General features: G+C 47.6%; 8 protein-coding genes across 8 annotated transcripts; 2 read left to right on the top strand and 6 right to left on the bottom strand.

The window, feature by feature from the left end:
• Positions 1-714: 714 nt before the first annotated feature.
• Positions 715-1,586, bottom strand: LCP9604111_3888 (uncharacterized protein; the record flags this gene model as incomplete). The annotated part of the gene is made up of 3 exons (XM_039071525.1): positions 715-1,131; positions 1,199-1,385; positions 1,450-1,586. The coding sequence occupies 3 exons, from the start codon at positions 1,584-1,586 to the stop codon at positions 715-717; spliced, it is 741 nt and encodes a 246-aa protein (XP_038929972.1).
• Positions 1,587-1,703: 117 nt separating this feature from the next.
• On the bottom strand, positions 1,704-2,460 carry LCP9604111_3887 (Zn(II)2Cys6 transcription factor domain-containing protein; the record flags this gene model as incomplete). The annotated part of the gene is made up of 2 exons (XM_039071524.1): positions 1,704-2,305; positions 2,358-2,460. The coding sequence occupies 2 exons, from the start codon at positions 2,458-2,460 to the stop codon at positions 1,704-1,706; spliced, it is 705 nt and encodes a 234-aa protein (XP_038929971.1).
• Positions 2,461-6,350: 3,890 nt separating this feature from the next.
• Positions 6,351-6,655, bottom strand: LCP9604111_3886 (uncharacterized protein; the record flags this gene model as incomplete). Its single annotated transcript, XM_039071523.1, has 2 exons — positions 6,351-6,390; positions 6,447-6,655. 2 exons carry the CDS (start codon positions 6,653-6,655, stop codon positions 6,351-6,353), a joined length of 249 nt encoding a protein of 82 aa, XP_038929970.1.
• A 1,320-nt stretch (positions 6,656-7,975) lies between these two features.
• Positions 7,976-8,599, top strand: LCP9604111_3885 (uncharacterized protein; the record flags this gene model as incomplete). Its single annotated transcript, XM_039071522.1, has 1 exon — positions 7,976-8,599. The coding sequence occupies one exon, from the start codon at positions 7,976-7,978 to the stop codon at positions 8,597-8,599; it is 624 nt and encodes a 207-aa protein (XP_038929969.1).
• Positions 8,600-9,589: 990 nt separating this feature from the next.
• Positions 9,590-10,185, bottom strand: LCP9604111_3884 (uncharacterized protein; the record flags this gene model as incomplete). Its single annotated transcript, XM_039071521.1, has 2 exons — positions 9,590-9,860; positions 9,947-10,185. 2 exons carry the CDS (start codon positions 10,183-10,185, stop codon positions 9,590-9,592), a joined length of 510 nt encoding a protein of 169 aa, XP_038929968.1.
• Positions 10,186-11,839: 1,654 nt separating this feature from the next.
• On the bottom strand, positions 11,840-13,831 carry LCP9604111_3883 (uncharacterized protein; the record flags this gene model as incomplete). Its single annotated transcript, XM_039071520.1, has 4 exons — positions 11,840-13,225; positions 13,295-13,502; positions 13,600-13,664; positions 13,736-13,831. The coding sequence occupies 4 exons, from the start codon at positions 13,829-13,831 to the stop codon at positions 11,840-11,842; spliced, it is 1,755 nt and encodes a 584-aa protein (XP_038929967.1).
• Positions 13,832-15,681: 1,850 nt separating this feature from the next.
• On the top strand, positions 15,682-16,625 carry LCP9604111_3882 (T2 family ribonuclease; the record flags this gene model as incomplete). Its single annotated transcript, XM_039071519.1, has 4 exons — positions 15,682-15,917; positions 15,974-16,268; positions 16,326-16,518; positions 16,576-16,625. The coding sequence occupies 4 exons, from the start codon at positions 15,682-15,684 to the stop codon at positions 16,623-16,625; spliced, it is 774 nt and encodes a 257-aa protein (XP_038929966.1).
• A 544-nt stretch (positions 16,626-17,169) lies between these two features.
• On the bottom strand, positions 17,170-18,302 carry swc5 (putative Swr1p complex component (Swc5); the record flags this gene model as incomplete). The annotated part of the gene is made up of 2 exons (XM_039071518.1): positions 17,170-17,857; positions 17,926-18,302. 2 exons carry the CDS (start codon positions 18,300-18,302, stop codon positions 17,170-17,172), a joined length of 1,065 nt encoding a protein of 354 aa, XP_038929965.1.
• Positions 18,303-18,703: the final 401 nt, after the last annotated feature.

Raw genomic sequence — 18,703 nt, 5'->3', positions numbered from 1 at the left:
CGAACTAGTGGATTGCAAGCGTTCAACGACTTGGAGTGGGTTCGTAAGTGCCACCACGCCGCCAGTTATTATCGCTGTCACTTCACGGAACTGGCAGACAAGATTATTTGCTTGACTTGAATATCATCAAGGATAGTCTTATCGATATGGAATTGTACAGAGAGGTTGCGAGGGCGAGTCAATGGGGGACACTCCACAATGAGGGTCATACTGAATGGTGGACTCCTTTGATTGCTAGAGGTTGGATATTCTAATGGCGAACACGATTTAGCGTTCAAAGTTCTCACCATAACCATTGCAGTAGGGTATTTTACCTCGTCCGTTTCCGAATCAGTAGCATTGTGCGAGTGCCTAAGTAAAATAAATTGATACATGGTTGCAAGTCCACATATGGAAATTACAGAAAAGGGGAGATCCCATGGTAAATTAAGCTTAGGGTCCATCAACAACGTCGCCCCACCCTCCCCCGAGCCAGCTATCTAGAGTGCGTAGAGGATATTACGCAGCGGTATAAGTGCCTTTTTCGGGTAGTCTGAATGTTTAATTACCGCTAGAACCTAAACCGCTTCTTTTCCTATCTGAGTTTAGTCCTATTTACGTCAAGCCCGCGGGACCTTGTGATCTTGCACCAATATGACACCAGAAAGCCAAGTAGACAAGGGATTAGAGAGCACAACGAAAGAATATGAAAGAATAGAGTAATCATATGCTCATTTAATCATCCGCATCGTTAAACTTAGACCGAATTCTATGACACGCCAAAATCATCCTTGTTAAAGGTTGTAGTGACGCAACGTCCAAACTTCCCGCAAGGTTCAGGTCAAGCAACTCCTGGAGCGTACACGGAGTAGGTGATGTCGGGCGAGCGTATTCGCGGGCCACTGACCATTCCTCATCGCTGCAGGCGCGCCACATGTACTCCGGTGCTGGAAGGGGCATCTGTAGAATCATGGCATCATTCAACGGCTCAAAGTAGTCACGGTGCAGCTTCCGAGCTTCGGCGGCGAGTATATTAATGATGTGGACGAAGAATACGTTGCGGCGGAGGGATTCGGCAAATTTCCACTCGGGCCAGCCTGCTTCGTTCCTGACGAGAGCATTTTGGTACAGCTTGCAGAGTCCCCGAGTCATCTGTACGGCGATCGGCGAATGAGCGGTGTAGATTGAGGGTAACGAGGAGAAACGCTAAAATACCCACCTTCAGTAAAAAGGAACCGTGAAGTTCTGCGGCCTTGCCCAAGTCGTCGCGACGCCCTTCACGCCCATCTTTGAAGAACGTGCTATGCCCCGATCTATGGCTGTCCATGGACGGCCCCCGAAAGAGTCCCAAAATCTGATACATGCAAACAGCATGCAGGGCGGCGAGACAGGTTTCCGGACGATCGCTGTAAAGGTGAAACTTGCCGGACCAGCCGCTCCCGTTCCGAGTTGATCATGTTGTCAACGAACTCAAGGCTGGACTCGACGGAGTTCGAGTAGGCCGACACACAGGCCAGGGCAATACCGAGAGGCTCGGCCATGCCGTTCTCAGCGCACCGGTAGAGACGGCGGTGGATGAAGGGAGACCAGAAGTTGGGTTGTAGCATCATTCGCGGATACTCACGCAGGATCCCGAAAAGCTCCTGAGATAGACTGGATGTGTCTCGAAGTGCTAGATGGGACAAGTCTGGGAGGAAGGAGCTGGCAAATATATTTGTAATATCCTAGGAGAAGTCGGAGTCGGACGGCTCTCGGTAGCCACTACCCGCCGGGGAGGATAGGGGTGGTAGGGAGACGCCTATCAGATCTCCCGGAAGTAATAGAGAATTGGGTGCCTTGAACCTTTCCTGCGGTGTAAGAAAGAAGGACGTTGGGCTGTATAGATGATCCACGAAGTCTGATGCCGGGTCAGGCCATGTGGCCTGATCATAAAAGCCAGTTTCATCAACGGTAAAATTGATATTATTGAGTGTTGGGCTCCAGGCGAAGTCATCGATAATGGGAGCGCTATTACTGGCATCCTCGGGCAAAATCATGGCTGAAACAGGGACATCGGGGGTTAAACCCGTGGATGTCGGTCCTAGAGTTGGTTCCAGATACGACACATTCTCCGGGCCTGTATCTTGATCTCTCTGGATTAGAGACGCCGAGGACCTGTTAGGATAGTGACAAGCGGTGCCCATCTGAACACATCGACTACAGGCTGGACGAGTCAATGAACAGCGCAACTTCTTTTGGGCGCAAGTTTCACAAGACTTGCGCTTAGATGCGCGTTGCTTGCCGAAAGTTTTGGCACACCGACGCCGATGCCGGTCTCGGAGATCTCCTATCAGATGCGTCAAACGACAGATCGATCCCATGCACATAGATCAACGTACGGCGACTGTATGCCTTGTTGCAGAGACCGCAGCGGAACTCCGTATCCGCCGCATCGGGACTGTAGTGGCTATCGGTATGTTCAGTGTGGTTATTCCAGTCCATGATTCTAGGAGTGAGCGATGAAGATTATAGATGCGGTAGGGTGCTGAGTTACAGCCGTTCTGACTAATCATATATGTCGGCTAACTAGACTGGGATATGACCGTGTTTGGTAAAATACGCTGTATTTTCCCCCGCCAGAGCCCAGAACCTTTTGAGTCCACGCGGAACTCCACCTGATCTCCGTTACCCGTCATATCAGATTACCGCGCTAGTAATTTTCATTTCCTTGAGATTTGATCACAATATAGTTGTGCTTAGATGCGATCAAACCTTCGATCCATGTCCTCTTTTCCTTTAAAATCGAGCGGACTTGTATCGTTTTACCAAGCGCTATGTGGAGTATTGGAGCACCTACAGCAGCCAGGAAGTGTCGAATCGGATTGGGTAGCTATAAAGCTAGCTAGGTAGAGCAATGATGACACATTTTTCGATCCACTCTCTCCATTATCTTTCTCCATTGCTTTGTGCTTCATTCGGAAATATCCATAGACCGTAAGCTAACAAGTGATGACAGCGACACAAAGCTCCTTCGTGATTCCTCAGAGGGAGGTGTATATCTTGGCGGCAAGCGAACGATGAGATCCAAAGGGTTTTCGTAATTGCCGACCATCAACCCTAGCAGAGAAGCGAGTTTGATTCTATCGTAATACCAGAAACCTGTGCCGTTGATTTCAAACTTGAAGGAATCTTGAATTTGGGATTTTTGCTCTGGGTCGAGTGCAAACCCCCGGGATTTCTCACAACAAGAACACTCCACGGTGCAATGACCAACTGCAAATTTCTGTTCTAACTGGCGATTAGAACAGCATCCACAGTCTCTACAGCAACATCCTCTTCTCCCAACGCAATCTTCCTAAAGTACTCGATGCATGTACCATTTCGGCTGTGAACGCCAGTAATCGATACCTCTGGTCAGCGGGCTGTCATTAATCGAAGACTTAATCTTCCACCAACGTCGTTCCAAGGTCCAATATTTCTTCGAAAGTATAGACAATTCCTCCCGTAAGTCTTGAACAACAGTCACATTGATACTTTCCTTAGCAAGTTCCTTCATTTTCTCTTTCAAGGCTATCTCGCGTTGAGAATTCTCCCGAAGTGCAATCTCTGTCTCCAATATCCCCTTTAGATCGATAGGCCATTTTCTTGGTAGTCCGTTTTCGAAAGTATTGTATCGGTATCTTTAAAGAAGACATATCTCTCCAGATTCTTCTAAATCAATCTCTTCATCAGTTTCGTCCCCCGATATGTAACAGCTCATCTTCAAATACCGTTTCACTCAAGGCTGTTGAGTCTATTAGAGGGCTTCGGGATTAGAGGGTGATGTAGAATATAAAATGAGCTGCTGAGTCCATAAATTCCACAAATTCCAGGAATATCATGGTTTCATAAGTTTGCCGCGTTCAAAGAAGGAACCGACTGACTGACCGCTGAGAAATTGTCAGGATGACGGGTATATTAAAATTAAAAGCGCAACTTTCTAATAGAAATTTGAGTGGCATACAAATGACGTATCTATCAAAAGTGAGGCACTTCGGAATGCATGATTGCATACTAAGGTTCTTTTTCTTTTCTTTTTCTGCATAATAAGAGAGACCAGCAAAATGTGATCAAAGATAAAACAACAGAGGAACGCCGTCGCCTCGGCATCACCTCAGCCAACCATCCCAGCCGGCAGCTGAATTTCCAAGCCCTCTTTCATACCCTCCTTCATCCCGTGTGTGGTATTACGGGCGAAGGTACTCAAGCTGGCCAATTCTCCGCAGACAAACATGTATATAATATGAGAAAGAATACCACAGAAGCTAAAAAAAAGTAAAAACAGTAAAAACACCTGGTCGATGCACTGGCTCTGGCATCTCTCTTCAAAATCTGCCAAGATACTATATTAGCCCTTTTCCATGACAAGTACTCTTCACTTACAATTATACACCCCCTTGCTCTGTTAAACTTGCGTAGGCAAATCTGTCATCTCGACGCTCCTTGCAGTTGCAATCCTACCGGATGATCTTCTCTGACAGGTGGTTTTGGCTATCTAATAGCCCCTCGACGGCGGAGAGGAGACGACTGGACAGGTACGGGGCGTGTCTCTGTCACAACAATTACCCCGGAGCACTCGAGGGCTGGAGGGGGGATCGAAGGGTTGTGCAGGTTTAAAAACCTATTGTTAATCAGTAATCATGAATATATAGGGCCTCCCCATTGTTACCTGCCAGATCAATTCAGAGAAATGAGTGCATTTTCGAACAAATACCAAGTACGAAGAGAGAAGAGAAAAGGAAAACCATCTGTGCTCTTCCTTCTGGTTTTGTGCGTCCCCTTCTCTGCAAACTATGCAAAGAGTGCTCCTCGCTTATGTTCGAGGAAGGTGCAACTTCCTCGGCGAGTCGAAGGTATACACATAGAAGTGGTAGAAGTAATAGAAGTGGTTGAAGTGGTTGAAGTGGTTGAAGTGGTTGAAGTAGTTGAAGTAGTTGAAGTAGTTGAAGTAGTTGAAGTAGTTGAAGTAGTTGAAGTAGTTGAAGTAGTTGAAGTGGTTGAAGTGGTTGAAGTAGTTGAAGTGGTTGAAGTGGTTGGTTGAATATTGATTGAAGTAGATGGTTGAAGTGGATGGTCGGTTGACGGTTGATGCTTGAATGGGATGATTATTTGAAGGTTGATTGAAGTGGATGATTGTTTGAAGTTGATGCTTGAAAGTGCTTGGATGTTTTTTTTCTTTTTCTTTTTTTTTTTGTTTTTTTGTTATGTTTTGTGTTTTGTGTTTGCTGTCCTGGAACCATAACTCGTCACGGCAAGGCTGGACGTGGTCGAGTGGATATGGTTGATACCACATGCTTGGTCCAGTCAGCCTCATTTCATCCAATTTGTAGAGTATGATGAGAGCACATGAAATCAGATCATTGAAATTAGACGAGAATAGACCTCATAAAGTGGAAGACGGAGGGCAAATGTGGTAGGGTTGTCTGAAGTGTAAGTGTAAGTATATGAAAGCAACAGAAAAGAAAAAAGACATCGAGAACAAAAGAGACATTGAGAACATACAAGTCATGTGGTGGATGATAAATATAGTTACCAGGCATGTCGAAGTGATTGTGTTCTGATGTGGTTGAGTCCTCTAAAGGATAAATGAATGTAGGTAAGTAAGGAAAGAAAAAGCAATAGCAATAGCAATAACATACAAGTCATGTGACTACCCTGGAGGCTCAACCTACTTCTGATGATTATTGAGGCAGTAGTGTGGTCCTAGAGAGTCTCTAGAGTCGTTAAGAGATGGTGCAACAGTGTACACTCTGCATGCTTAAGCCACTGGATAATATCATTGCGACTCTCACGCATCGACCCAGACGCTTCCATTGTATCCCATCTCTGATTCTGTCCAGCTATGTCTCATATAAATGCACCATGCTGTCGATTGAAGATGCAGGTCGTCGAGCACTTATAGATCATCAAGGTTACACGCTAAGCTATGTTTGGTATGGCGTGCATATATGCACGGTCCTTGTGGCATGCATTCCACGGGTACTCCGTACAACCTTGGCATTTGATGTCTAGCTATTGAAGAGGGGTCCCTGTAACGGGGACAGGGGCACCGATAGCCCTGCTTGCAAAACAGGTGTGAGAGCAGAGTTGTTACTGAGAGGGTGCTAGAGAGGAGAATATGTTGGGTGACCGGAAGGCGGTCACCCATGTGGGTCCAGATCACTAGATAGTTCCGCTCCCTCTTCCTCTCTCTCTCTCCCTCTTGTCCATCAGATCTTAGCCGAATCTACACTAGTTGTTTTCCTCTTTACAGATACAACGTAGTTAGATCGTCATTAGAATACCATGGGGTGACTACTGAGAAGAGAAGTGGGAAGCTGTCTAAGCCTGCCTCTGGGGTACTTTTATAGTTATCACATGGCCCTGGAGTCATTCAAGTTCTGCGACCGATACCTATATGGGAATCAGTACTAGCTCTTCTTTCTCCACAGATCCTTTGATAAACTCACCAGTATATCTCATTAAGTGAAAACCGTGCTCCGGCGAGACGACACTGGTCAAACCAAGGTCGGTCTGCAGGCCATTCACAGCTTCCCAAATCTCGAACCACCCAGAAAACAGCCTGATTCATCATATCCTCAGGCAAATCGTATTTTGTAATCAAAGTCTGACAAATGGGACAGACTTTTGGGACCAGCTCCCCGGGGACAAGAGACATGAGATACTGATGAGGTCTTGAAGTAGCCAAAATGTGGTACGTGTGAGGATCTTTTGCAGTAAGTTTCCCTGGGACGAGAGATAGGAGATCCTGATGAGAACAAGCAAAGGTCGGCTCAGCTGTGAGATGGGCGGAGGAGGAGAAGCTTATAGTATGCCGAGCCGCTACACATAACTTGCCAGTTTTATTAATATATAAAACCAGAGCAACTCGCACATCGTAGCCAGATCTGCTAAACATACAGACGTGGCCGAGGCTAGGGGTTTCTCCATTGTCATAGTCATACTCGAATGGGCCATATTTGGTTTCGGCTGGCGTTGTGCTTGATTTGAGGATCTTGACTTTGGGCTCAGGGACATAGGTCAACTATACCAGCATAGTATACGCAGGATCTCTCCAGGGCTGATTGTCTCAGGAGATATTTTGCAAATTCTTTCCGTGGATGAAGTTTCAAGCACTTTGCACAGTAGGCCCAGCGGCGATTTTCGAGTCGAAGAAGGAGTTGATTTCGCAGCACATCCTGACTGTTCACGCACAGTATTGGATTTCTAATAAGCAAGAGTCGTGGAAATTCAAGATCGTTGTGCTTCACAATCGTCCCGAATAGGGCGAAGAGCTCTTTGCAGCTGAGAGATAGACAAACTTGATCGACTAGTGAGAGGTGTCGGTAGATCTTCTGTAAGATGCGCTCATTCAAACAAAGTATCGTGGAGTATTTTGGCGCTTTCTTCCAAAAAATATGAAGCAGCCCGAGGAGCATCTTTCCACATTGCGACATCTTCGAGCCTCCAAGGCGAAAGATGATGCTGAGCGTGAAGCAGGAGACTGATTTGGATACATACGCGATGTAAAAATGAGTAGATCGGGAGAGTCAATCTGGTCTATGGATTTCTTGTAATATTGAGAGCGAAAAGACTCCAGGGCTACTGTCTGTGATTAAGAATTGTGACTTCGTGACGTATTGATTACAAGCTCCGATTCCAAAACGATATAATTCGGCGTCGCTAGGTTTGGACCCAATGCCAATTTTGTCTGGTAAACGCGCAAAATAAGTTTACCGATCACGCCCTGGTTGAGCATGATCAAGGATTAATTGCTAAAGGTGAGAGGGGCTCGGATTAGTCCCAAGGTTTGGGAGGGAAGCTACCTTAGGTAGAGATCCATTCCTTATTAGGCGGCGGCAAGGAGTATACGTATCAAGGATGCCCAGGTAGATATATCTTTCTACTATTTCAAACCTCGATCCCAAATTATATTCAATATTCCTTCTCTATCTTATACCAAAGTTTACCACACGAGAATCGTTTCATTATCTCTAAAATGTCCGAACTACTTGGAAGCCAAGAATTGAAGCTAGTCTCCGACTATCACCCTTCTCCACAATACCACTTATGCGAGCCGAGCCCAGATGCACTCACCTCTGTCATCGAGAACGAGCGTACTCGCCGGTTACTACTGCAACAGTTTATAAAACTAGAGACAGAGCTCGAAAAGTTAGCAGAGAATCACCCTACGCACGACGACGGTACCCCGCCAATGATAGACTACCTTGAAAAGTTCTTTCTGTTATTGAAAGAGGAGATGCAGTTGGTTATAAAGTTATCAAATGTTCTAAAAGAACGCATAGGAAACCCCGAAATCTATATCGCTATGGAAAGACTCTCCGACAGTGAGTTCAACCGAGCTTATGCTTCTTTAAAGCAGAATCCCAACAGCCAGATGCGAAGAGAGCTAGCCCAAAACTCTCAGGATCGCGGTGACTACTTTTGCTCTTCTGGACGGTTACTTGAGTCCTCAAAGGTGAATAATATGAATGACAAACTTGGCCAAAGCCCTCCATCCTATGATATGGCGGCTAGTGTTCGGAAAGCGAGTGATGGTGCTATCGCAAAATCGCCTCGGAGTTTTGGGAAGAAATTTTGGAAATATTTAGCTCGACTTTAAGGGTCAGGAGAAATTGGGTCTCACTAGAAGTGATCGTCATTGGATGAGATTACTGAAAATTGCTGTTTATCTTGTATTAAAGCGTCGTGAATTATCAATATGAATGGATTTGCTCAATGAAACTCCTAATGCTGTCCAGTTGAAAACACTTCTCTCACCCCGTGTATGAAGCTATATATAAATCAGGGACTAGTGCCCTATATTCTCGAAATTTTACTACCTAGATGCTTGGGTTTCTATAGCAAGATGTAGTTAATTCATTCAATATGTTACTTCTAGTGATTGTCCTTAGATTCTATAGCGGAAATATTTCCCTAAAAGTTCTGAACTATTATGGACGTTACAGTTTAAGAAAAAGATGATTGTTAAATAATGGGAGCCAAAGGTAAGAGACATCTAGGAGACATCTAAGAGAAAACTTTTATATAAAGGAAATTTTAGCACCTGGCCTCTTCAAAGTCTCGTGTTAGATCAATCAGGGTCTACCATAAGATCCAGGTCTGCGAAGGGGTCTACATTGAACAGCAAAATGCATTCCCAAGATGAAACTACCCGGCGGCAGTATGTATTTAGACATGGTCACCTCCGAAGAGGACCAGCCAAAGAAAAATAAAAATAAAAGCAACAGAAAACAGAAACAACAAAACAACAAAAAGTAGAGACAAAAGACTCGTTTTCTTCCTTCATCTCACCTCACTGAGGTCCTCGGAGAGAAGCAAAAACGGCCAAAAAGCCCAGAGGAACGCCACCAAGAACACTTCCTCCTCCCCCCCCGGTTTGATAAAAAAGCTCCGTTTTCATTCATCTCACCTCACTGAGGTTCTCGGAGAGAAGAAAAGGATAAAACAACAGAGGAACGCCGCCAAAACACCTCCTCCTCCACCCCCGGTTTGATAAAAAGCTCCGTTTTCATTCATCTCACCTCACTGAGGTTCTCGGAGAGAAGAAAAGGATAAAACAACAGAGGAACGCCGTCGCCTCGGCATCGCCTCAGCATACCGAGATTGACAGCCCCTTCTCTATCCCGTGTGCTACATTGCGCGTCGTCGTAGTGGCGCTGGCCACTTCTGCGTAGCTCGGGATCTTCTTCTTGGGTGTGGTGGGGGGCGCGGGGGCCTCGGGAGTCTTGAGGGTCTTGGGGGGCGCGGGGGTCTTGGGAGTCTTGGGGGTCACAAGAGGCGGATGGGCCTCGACATCATCCACTGTGTGGATTTCTTCGCTGGTCTGCTTGGGCTGCTCGCCCACACTGATGTCTTTGAGGCTATTTTACGATATATTAGCCTCTGTGCATACATAGGCAAAGACCCGCCAATATAGTTTCCATGAGAATCATGGTTTACCACTTACGGGGTACCCTCAATGTCCACGCTCTTGGAGGCTGGCCTCCTCCAAAAAAAATAGCCAGCGCCAGCAAGGCATCCGGCGACAACAATCATAAGGGCCCAAAAGCCCGGTGAAGCCACCAACTGCTGGCCCATGGACCGATTGGTCCCGGAGGCAGAGGGAGATGGGGAGGATTGGGCGGAGGTGGGTGGACGGGGGTCCGGGAACACATTAACAATGATGTTGGTGATATTGCTTGCCATGGCTGCGATGTTGTGAATACAAGTTTACGCTGCTGGGGGAAACACGATATACCCCTCTACGCAACATCGTGCCTGCTTAATCTGTACCAACTACGTCGTAACTACGTCTATAGCTTCCTATTCTACAGAAAGAAAAAAACAAAACTTCTGCAGCTGGGAACCCTAAAAGCGTTTGGAGTAGGCGCCGCGAAGATACCCTCAACAAGTGAGAGTTTTCAAGAAGTAAGATGAGTTAAGAAGTAAACGTTATTAAGAATTGAGAGAAGTCAAATAGTAAGAGTTGTCAACAAGTGAGATAAAAGTAAGAGATTGAAGAAGCCAAGACAGTGAAATGCTCCGCTATGGTCAAAATCGACATGGTGGATTATGATTCTACTACAATTCTACGTTGCCTCGTTTATTCGGACATCGTGAGGCTGTAGTGAGAGATGAACCACTTCTTAGAGTAGGCTCGATACCTTTCTTTTCATAATTCAACCGAGTATTGGGAGTAAAATCATGTCTCTGCAAGTAACTTGAAAATACCTAGGTACTGGTGCCCTGTTTGTCCAATGTTAACCATTGTGAAAGAAACTGTCCGGGCATGCAAGCCCGAGTTCTGAGAATCGGCCAGCTTGGTGGCGATATGGTTAGCGCGCAATGGAATGAGGCTGAGGCTGTTGCACTTACGTTTCGAAGTGCATTGACAACGGGCGCATTGCAGGAACTTAATGAGCGGCTGAGTTGATTGCCTGTTGATCAGTGTGCTCGGGCTATTTCAGATATCGCCATGAATGTCGCTAGATCTTCCGATGCCAACATGGTGTACCATTAAGATTTGCTTCCTGCTCTGAGGGATCGATCGGACTTGCTGAGTTCGAGGTTGTATCTCCACAGACACGGAAACGGACACGGATGAAGAGCACTAAACCAACATAGTCAATTCTGAACCTAGCTGTATCCCCTTCCGATTACCATAGAAAATGGCATTCGTATTGAAAATCAAGTGCTAAGAGAGCCCTTGCCTAATACGGCTGTAGCGCTGTGCCAGCAGTATCTTAATATGCAAGTAGCCCGTCGCCACGGCAAGAAATCAATGTCCAAAGGAACTTGAGACTAGCTGTAACGCTATTGCTTCTATCTTTTTCTTAGTCTGCGTCTATATAGTTGCGTGATGATTACGCGCGATAGAACCTAGCTCTACATATGCATAATACACCATATTTACTACTACGGCGGGGGGACAGCGATCGTGTGCATACATGCATTCGGGGATATTTACTCGATTTTCAAGATTATTAGGTCGCAATGAATTTAGAGCAATTTCCATTAGCAAATGAAGCAAAGCAGAATATTCTCATAAAAGAGGCATGCGTAGCCAGTATAATCCGTCGCGAAGACAATCAGGAGGCAGCAAACTCGGAGGATAGGAAGATGAGCAGATAGACTAGAATCACGCTGTGATCCACGAAGGACGACCATAGGCAGACCGCTTCAAACCACATAAAGACAGACAGATTAAGAATAATATCATTGTCGGTTGGAAAAAAACATCCATGGTTCCGAAGAACCAGTCACTATCTCTGTTGAGATTCGTAGATCATAGCCGATGTTGAAGCGATCTACTCTTGCGTAAATACGTTTCCGGCAATGAAAACAGATGGAAGCAAGGAAATTATGGGAGACGGAGAGAGACGGGACCTTTAAGTCGACCCTCCATCGTGTCCATAAGATCCGGGACTGTTAATGCGAGTCCGACAGCCTGGAGGTTGTGTTTGAATTCGGCGAATACGAGGCCCGCAACGGCCCCGGTCGAATCCACGACAAATGAGCCAGAGTCACCAAACTCAATAAAGCGATCTTGGATACCTATTATCATGAATTCCTCCGTACGAAGATCTTTGCTGTCGACGGTATTACCATTGATATCGTATCGTGTCGCCCATTTGCAAACAGACAGCACACCGTTGCACACTACACCTGTGACGTCGGTGGTGCGCCCTTGTTTGATATAGTACGTGTCTTCCTGTAACGAGCTAAATTCGTCGAGACGGGTGCCTGCTGCGACTAGAGCCGGAGGTGGACCGGAGGGGCCGCTTCGAGGCATCTGGTTCCTTGGGACTTCGGGCATTCGGTTGGGCCTAAAGAAGCGCTCCTCGGCCTCCGGGGTTAGCTCGACGAAAGCCCAATCAATAACACGTCGGCCATGGACTAAGAGGCCCGACGCAGAATGGACGTCACCTAGGACGTGTGGCATCGCCTGGATGACTGGGCGCGTTGCAATCAGAGTTTTCTCCCAGGTTTCAACGGCTTCAAGCTGTTGTTGGGAGGATGCGCGAGGTGCATCGCTAGTGAGCTGCCGTTGCCGGATGAAGTCTACGACCCGAGCCTTCTGTGTCTCCAGGGCTTGTAGTTGGTCGTCAAGATCGGTCAGGGTATAGTCACGGTCTATCCTGGCTAGAGATTCTATACTGATTGCCCCCTGGAAGGGGATAGGCGAGAGAGGAGATACGCCCTCACGATTGATTGTATCAAGGTTAGCATATGGGGGGGAGGGGCGCATAACAAGGTAGTTGGTCAGGAGGCCACGGTGCGTTTCGCCGTCATATGTAACCGCGACAAAGCCTCCTAAGGTACTAGCGTTATTACCTCCTCGAACGCCGATTGAACATCCCATCTGAATATCCTTAGGACCTTTGACGCGATCTTTAAATGAGACAGGATCACCCTCCCCAAGGAGGCTGAGTTTCCCAGGGAGGAACTCGATGTCTGTAAAAATAGGACGGATGTGTGATGTAAGTCGATGCGTCAGGTGGGCTTGAAGCTGATACCAGTTTGCATTTGTTGAGGGTAGAACACCAACACCAAGGGCTGGCCGCGCGGAACGGGAATCCCTGCCAATGTTGAATGGACAAACCAGTTGCCATTTGGTTCCAAGAGTCTCGTCGAGAAGCCGGACGATCTCATCCTTAAGATGGTGAAACGCAATGGAAAGCTCGGCTGTTGAGTGGATCGGGAACAAAGTAGGGATATAAAAGTGGTCCCCGTTGATCACCTCCACCTAAATCTGTGGAAGGCTATGGTTGTCGAGAAGGGTAGTAAGATTGTCTTTGATGGACCCCAGGGGTACTAGAGCCGAATGATCACTCGCAACAACAACGCGAAGCAGAGGAAAGCTGGCACCGGGGATAGTTGCATTCAACATATGAAAAAGTGACTTCGCTGGCAGACCATACTGGTCGAGGGTGTTGAAGATGCCACGGTGCAAATGTTGTGTAGGATCTTCCTCAGCGGTCATGGTGGTGACGTTAAGGGCTGTCGGATCGGGATTCGGGAAGCTAATGCTTCGAAATGGATCAGTTCGATGGACGTAGTGTTCAATTTCCATATCCCCTTCATTAACCTCCGACTCCTGGAGGAGGCGGCGTCGCTTACGCGGACTTGGAAACGCCTCCGCCATTTTTCTTGCGATCTGGGCAGCGAAAGACGGAGAAAAAGATCTTTAGGAAACGGGTACATTGGTCAGGAAATGAGCCACGTGGCCGCGATAAAAGTATTGCTGGCCACGTACCTGTCTGACTTCAATAATGGTATGTACCCTAGATACCAGCATTTCCTCGACCTGGGTTAGCTCTGGGAGAAACGTCGGGACATCCCCAGGGTCCATGTTATTCCGGGAACCGAATAAGTAGACCCGGTCAGCGGGTTCCTTGATCATAAATATATATACTGAAGAGGGGACCCTGCCACGGGGGACAGGAGCTCCGACAGCCCTGCCTGCGAAACAGGTGTGAGAGCAGAGTCGTCGCTGGGTGTCTGCGTTGCCGAGAGTGCTTTTAGTGATCACATGACCGATTGGTCATCCTGCTCTGGTCGGAAACCCCACTGCAGTACTAAGTAAACAGCGTCACGTGTATAGCCTCGGCACCTTCAGTGTTGACGGTATCGATGGCTAGAAAGTTCTTGGAGCGAGAGAGAGATGAAGAAGGTTAGATTATCTATAATGATCGAGATCTAGCTAGTTAATTAGCCATGTGAAGCCTGATAGCCCAGGCATTAGCATGTGATCGACACGTGACCACCACAACAGAAGTGTTTGGCCCAGTCCGATAGTGAAACGAGGCTTCCGAGTCCTGATTGATTGTATCCGAAAAGGGTGTATGCTGGGAAAACAACCAAAGGAATCCGAGCAGGAGACAACGCCTCTCCCCGGAGATTTCAGAACCACCAAGTCATCTCGAGCAGTATCCTGGGGATGGAATAGGGCTGGGAAACTCGGACTGATGCCCTTTATCCGGCACTAATCAACTGGTCGGGCCATATCCGCATTATGACCCACCTAAATGGGCCTGATGGACCGTTGAGTCAGGAGCCGTCATATAGTTCAAAGCGTCCAATGCATTGCCACTCCAGTTTGGCTCGTCAAAAGTGTCGGTCAAATCACAGATCGGAACGTCATCGTTCACCACATGAGCGGTTTCCGCTAAGCCTTGCGCAACTGGTAGTGAGGAAAGTAATGTTTGCAAAGCTTCAATGGCCTGAAGCCTCCCCGGGCTTGAGTTGCTCGAGAACACTCCATTGTCAAGATGGAGATTCCTTTCGAAATCATGCCCATGCTAGTATCAAGCACTGGGGACCCATCTGGCTTGAACGTGCGATATTTGGGTTGAGAATATATGCAAATCTGGATGACCAGCATGGATGTAAGTTCATTATGCACGGGGGGCCTACCTGTCGAACAATAGGCCAAATAAGTTCTCTTGAGGAAATCTGGACTCTGTCCATGAATTTGGCGTGTGGCATTGGCAACATATTCATCGATGCTCAAGATCATAAGCAATGTCAATGTACAACATACTCAGTAGCGGAGTAATCAATGGCACCGTGACCACTTGGATCATCTTCATCAATCCCGTATATCTGTGATGAGTTGGTTTCGCACACGGGACAGAATGCTGCCCATTTCTGGATACCCACAGCAATTGTGCCCTAAGCGACACAGCATCAGCTTCCAGATAATACCATTCTAGAGGGCTAAGCGTTCTGGTTCGTCAGGGTTGTGGGCGATCAGCGGGTTTAATCTCGCGGGGTTGAATCAACAGTCGGAGATCCGAAGGAGTAACCCGGTCGATGCAACCTCAGAAGACGTTTCGTCAGGCTTCTTCAGACGAAAACCGTCGGAGTCTGCTTTAGCGCTCTAATGCGTGGTGCATTTCTGTCTAGTCATTGGAGAAAAGGGAGAAAAGCCCACAATTCGACTTGCCCCGCTCGGTGATCGTCGCCTACTTCGACTAGCACTACTGTGCTTCATATTATTTTCACCGTGATGATAGGTGTAGCGGCGACATCCGAGAACAAATCAGCGTCTTCTTATCGGTACATGTGCTAAATTGACTATGTGCCTGACGATGTTTATGCCAAGTATGGTCCCTGGACTGAAGCATAAAAACCGTCCGATGACCCTCCTACATCTCTTCAGTCAGCTCAGCAATTCACTCTCAATTCAATCTTGACAAAATGTTCCAATCTCAATCCGCAAAGGGCATGTTCGCCCTAGCAGCTATGAGCCTGATCAGCGGCACAACCGCCAGCCTCGAAACCTGTGCCAGCAGCACCGCCTTCAGCTGCGCGAGCTCCTCCACATCGCCAACATGCTGCTTCAACTACCCAGGCGGTGCCCTCCTCCAGACTCAATTCTGGGATACTAGCCCATCAACCGGTCCCTCCAACTCATGGACCATCCACGGACTGTGGTACGTAGATACCGTTATGAATACCTGAAATCATAAACTAACCCCTCCCCATCCAGGCCTGACAACTGTGACGGCACATACCAGGCCAGCTGCGACTCCAAACGTGCTTATACAAACATCACAGCGATCCTGCAAGACCAGGATCTCGGTGACCTGGTCGACTACATGGACGACTACTGGGTTGATATCAACGGGGCCAACGAGGACTTTTGGTCGCATGAGTGGAGCAAGCACGGTACTTGCATCAATACAATTGAACCGAGCTGCTACTCCGGCTACAAGGCGCAGGAAGAAGTGGGTGATTTCTTCCAGAGAACGGTCGATCTGTTCAAGACCTTGGATACGTACAAGGTATGTCCCCTCTCTGCCTTTCATTATATATGCTGTTCGTTTCTGACTGTGTGCCAGGCTCTCTCTGCTGCTGGCATTACCCCGAGTACATCCAAGACCTACACTCTCAGCGCCATCCAGAAGGCTCTTACTACCCTGCATGGTGCGTCGGTTTACCTTGGCTGCTCCAGTGGCAAGTTGAACGAGGTTTGGTATTTCTATAATGTCAAGGGCAATGCTATTGACGGAACATACAAGGCTGTCGATACGCGTAAGTTTTATCATTTGCTTCTTGGTTGGTGCTTTACTGACGTCTTGGTCATTCTAGTCACTACTTCTAGCTGCCCAACGACTGGCATCAAGTATGTGCCCAAGTAATTAAGGAACAGGGCTTGATGTGTTCTGTTGGTGATTGTCCTTGCTGAGTTGCACACTGAAAGTGTTGCTAAATGGTATCTCTGGATTATTGCTATACATGTTGATATAGATTCGAATTCTCGTTAGTCTCATATGATGATCGTTTTGCTTGACGATAAAGTCTCACTGGGTATAGATGTAGACCGGTGCTTATACGGCATTGACCACGTGGTCACACTCAGGCGCGAAGCTTTGAGGCAAGAATGTCGTAAATGCATCCTGGCCCTGTAGTGGACATAAAGCACACCGTAGTATTGGGAATCGGCGAGGTGGCGGGAGGTCGAGAGGTCGCCCTTTCAATCGGAGTCGAGTGAGCCATTGCTCAAAGTAGAGGTACCCGCCGAGTTTTATCATCGCAACGAAACATAGCTTGCACAAGTCTTGCAGAGATTTCTGCAATAACACAACTATGTATGAAGCCATACACTTGTTGCAGCACGCGACAGGAGGAAGAGTGTGTTTGAAGCCAGAAGGGGTTTGGGCAGAGAGCGCACGAGTGGTGTTTTCATATACCCTTGAGCCGTGCAGCCCGCCGTTCGTCTTCCCTCTTGTCTTCCACGCGACCCAAGAAATCCATGCGACCAATATAACCTTCCTTAGCTTTGCTATGTGTGCGCAGCTCGTCTTTGATACCGGCCGAGTCGACGTACGAGGCCCAGTCGAGTCTTGACTTCTCCACGGTGTTGATCTTGGGTCCGCGCGCATCTTTGTCATCGGTAACGAGTTGCTTTTCCCAGCTTTTCTTAATCGTGCCGGTCGGATTGGGGTCAAATCGCGATATCTTGCGAAGCGGTCGCCGAAGGTTACGAGCGGCATTTGCGGCTGCAGCATCCTCGTCGGTATATTCGACATTCTCCCCACTGGACAAAAACGCTTTAGCCTCCGCCGAGTGTTTGGGCACGACTTTCTCCTCGGTGATCCATTCGCCGGCAAATTTGTAGGTGCGCTTGATCTTGATCATCTGGTCGGCGTGCACGGTATGGCCTATTTTGTGCTCCGCATCTTCGGCACCCTGGTCCTGTCCTTTGGTTTCGCCTGTTGGTTCAGGTTCTTGGTCGGATTCGGATATCTGCTGGGTCTGGGGTGGCTGCAAGCCGGTGTGGGTCTGGGGGGCATTCATCTGCTCCCATAGAGCGTCCACGTCCACGGTCGCGCCGTCGATCCTGGCCAGCGGTTTGCGCTGTTCCTCCTGTCTGCTCGTAGAACGCGTATTAGAACCCAATATTAAGTCAAGCAGCATTGATAATAACTTAGGACTTACATGTGTTGTTTCATTGCGCGTGTCCGCACGAATCCCCCGGTTCCTCCTTCATTGTCGTCCAAGTCAATGTCGCCATCGTCTTCGTCGCTATCGCGCGCGTGTTTTCCCTTGGCCTTCTTCCCCTTGGCCTTCTTATCTTTCTTCTCCCTTGCTTTTCTAATTGTAGCCTCATCTCCAGAGTCGAGTTCTGCATCCTTGGGGATCTGAGATTGGGTGTCTGTCTTTCGCTTCTTCTTTACTGGTTCTGCGGCTTCATCGGGGTCGGAAGATAAGTCGGAGTCGTCCGGTGCCGCGTCTAAGTGGAAGTCTTCATCCTCGGCGGAGTCATAGTCCTCCTCATCAAGATCCAGATTTTCTGGCAAAGTAGCATTTGCCATTGTCAATCTTTTCTGCTTGACTGGGCTTATCGAGAGGTGATCCAGATCTTTAGGACAAGGCGCAACAAGGTAGAAGGATGAATTTCTGCCGTAGGCGGTGTCGCAGCTATGTATGTCATCTCCGTTGACTCCATTGACAATAAGTATGTACATCTTCTATGCACATCCATGAACATCTAGACAGACCTCTAGCTTTCAGAGGCACCTGTCACCATCATTTATTTTTACAACCAAAGCTCTATAGCAGTCGGGAAAAGCATAAGCCCCTCCACAGTAATGGCAGTCCCAATGTCGAAACATTGAATGCATACAGGCCTACACATGTGGATGTATAAATGAGTTAAAAGACTTGGTAATTGATTCAATGGTTCATGATCAGTAGAAGAGATAACAATTCACGT

This window comes from Penicillium roqueforti, assembly GCF_015533775.1.
Source record: "Penicillium roqueforti strain LCP96 04111 chromosome Unknown scaffold_07, whole genome shotgun sequence".
Taxonomy (NCBI): domain Eukaryota; kingdom Fungi; phylum Ascomycota; class Eurotiomycetes; order Eurotiales; family Aspergillaceae; genus Penicillium; species Penicillium roqueforti.
Note: the sequence above shows the minus strand (reverse complement) of the source record. Positions and strands in the feature narration are given on the sequence as shown.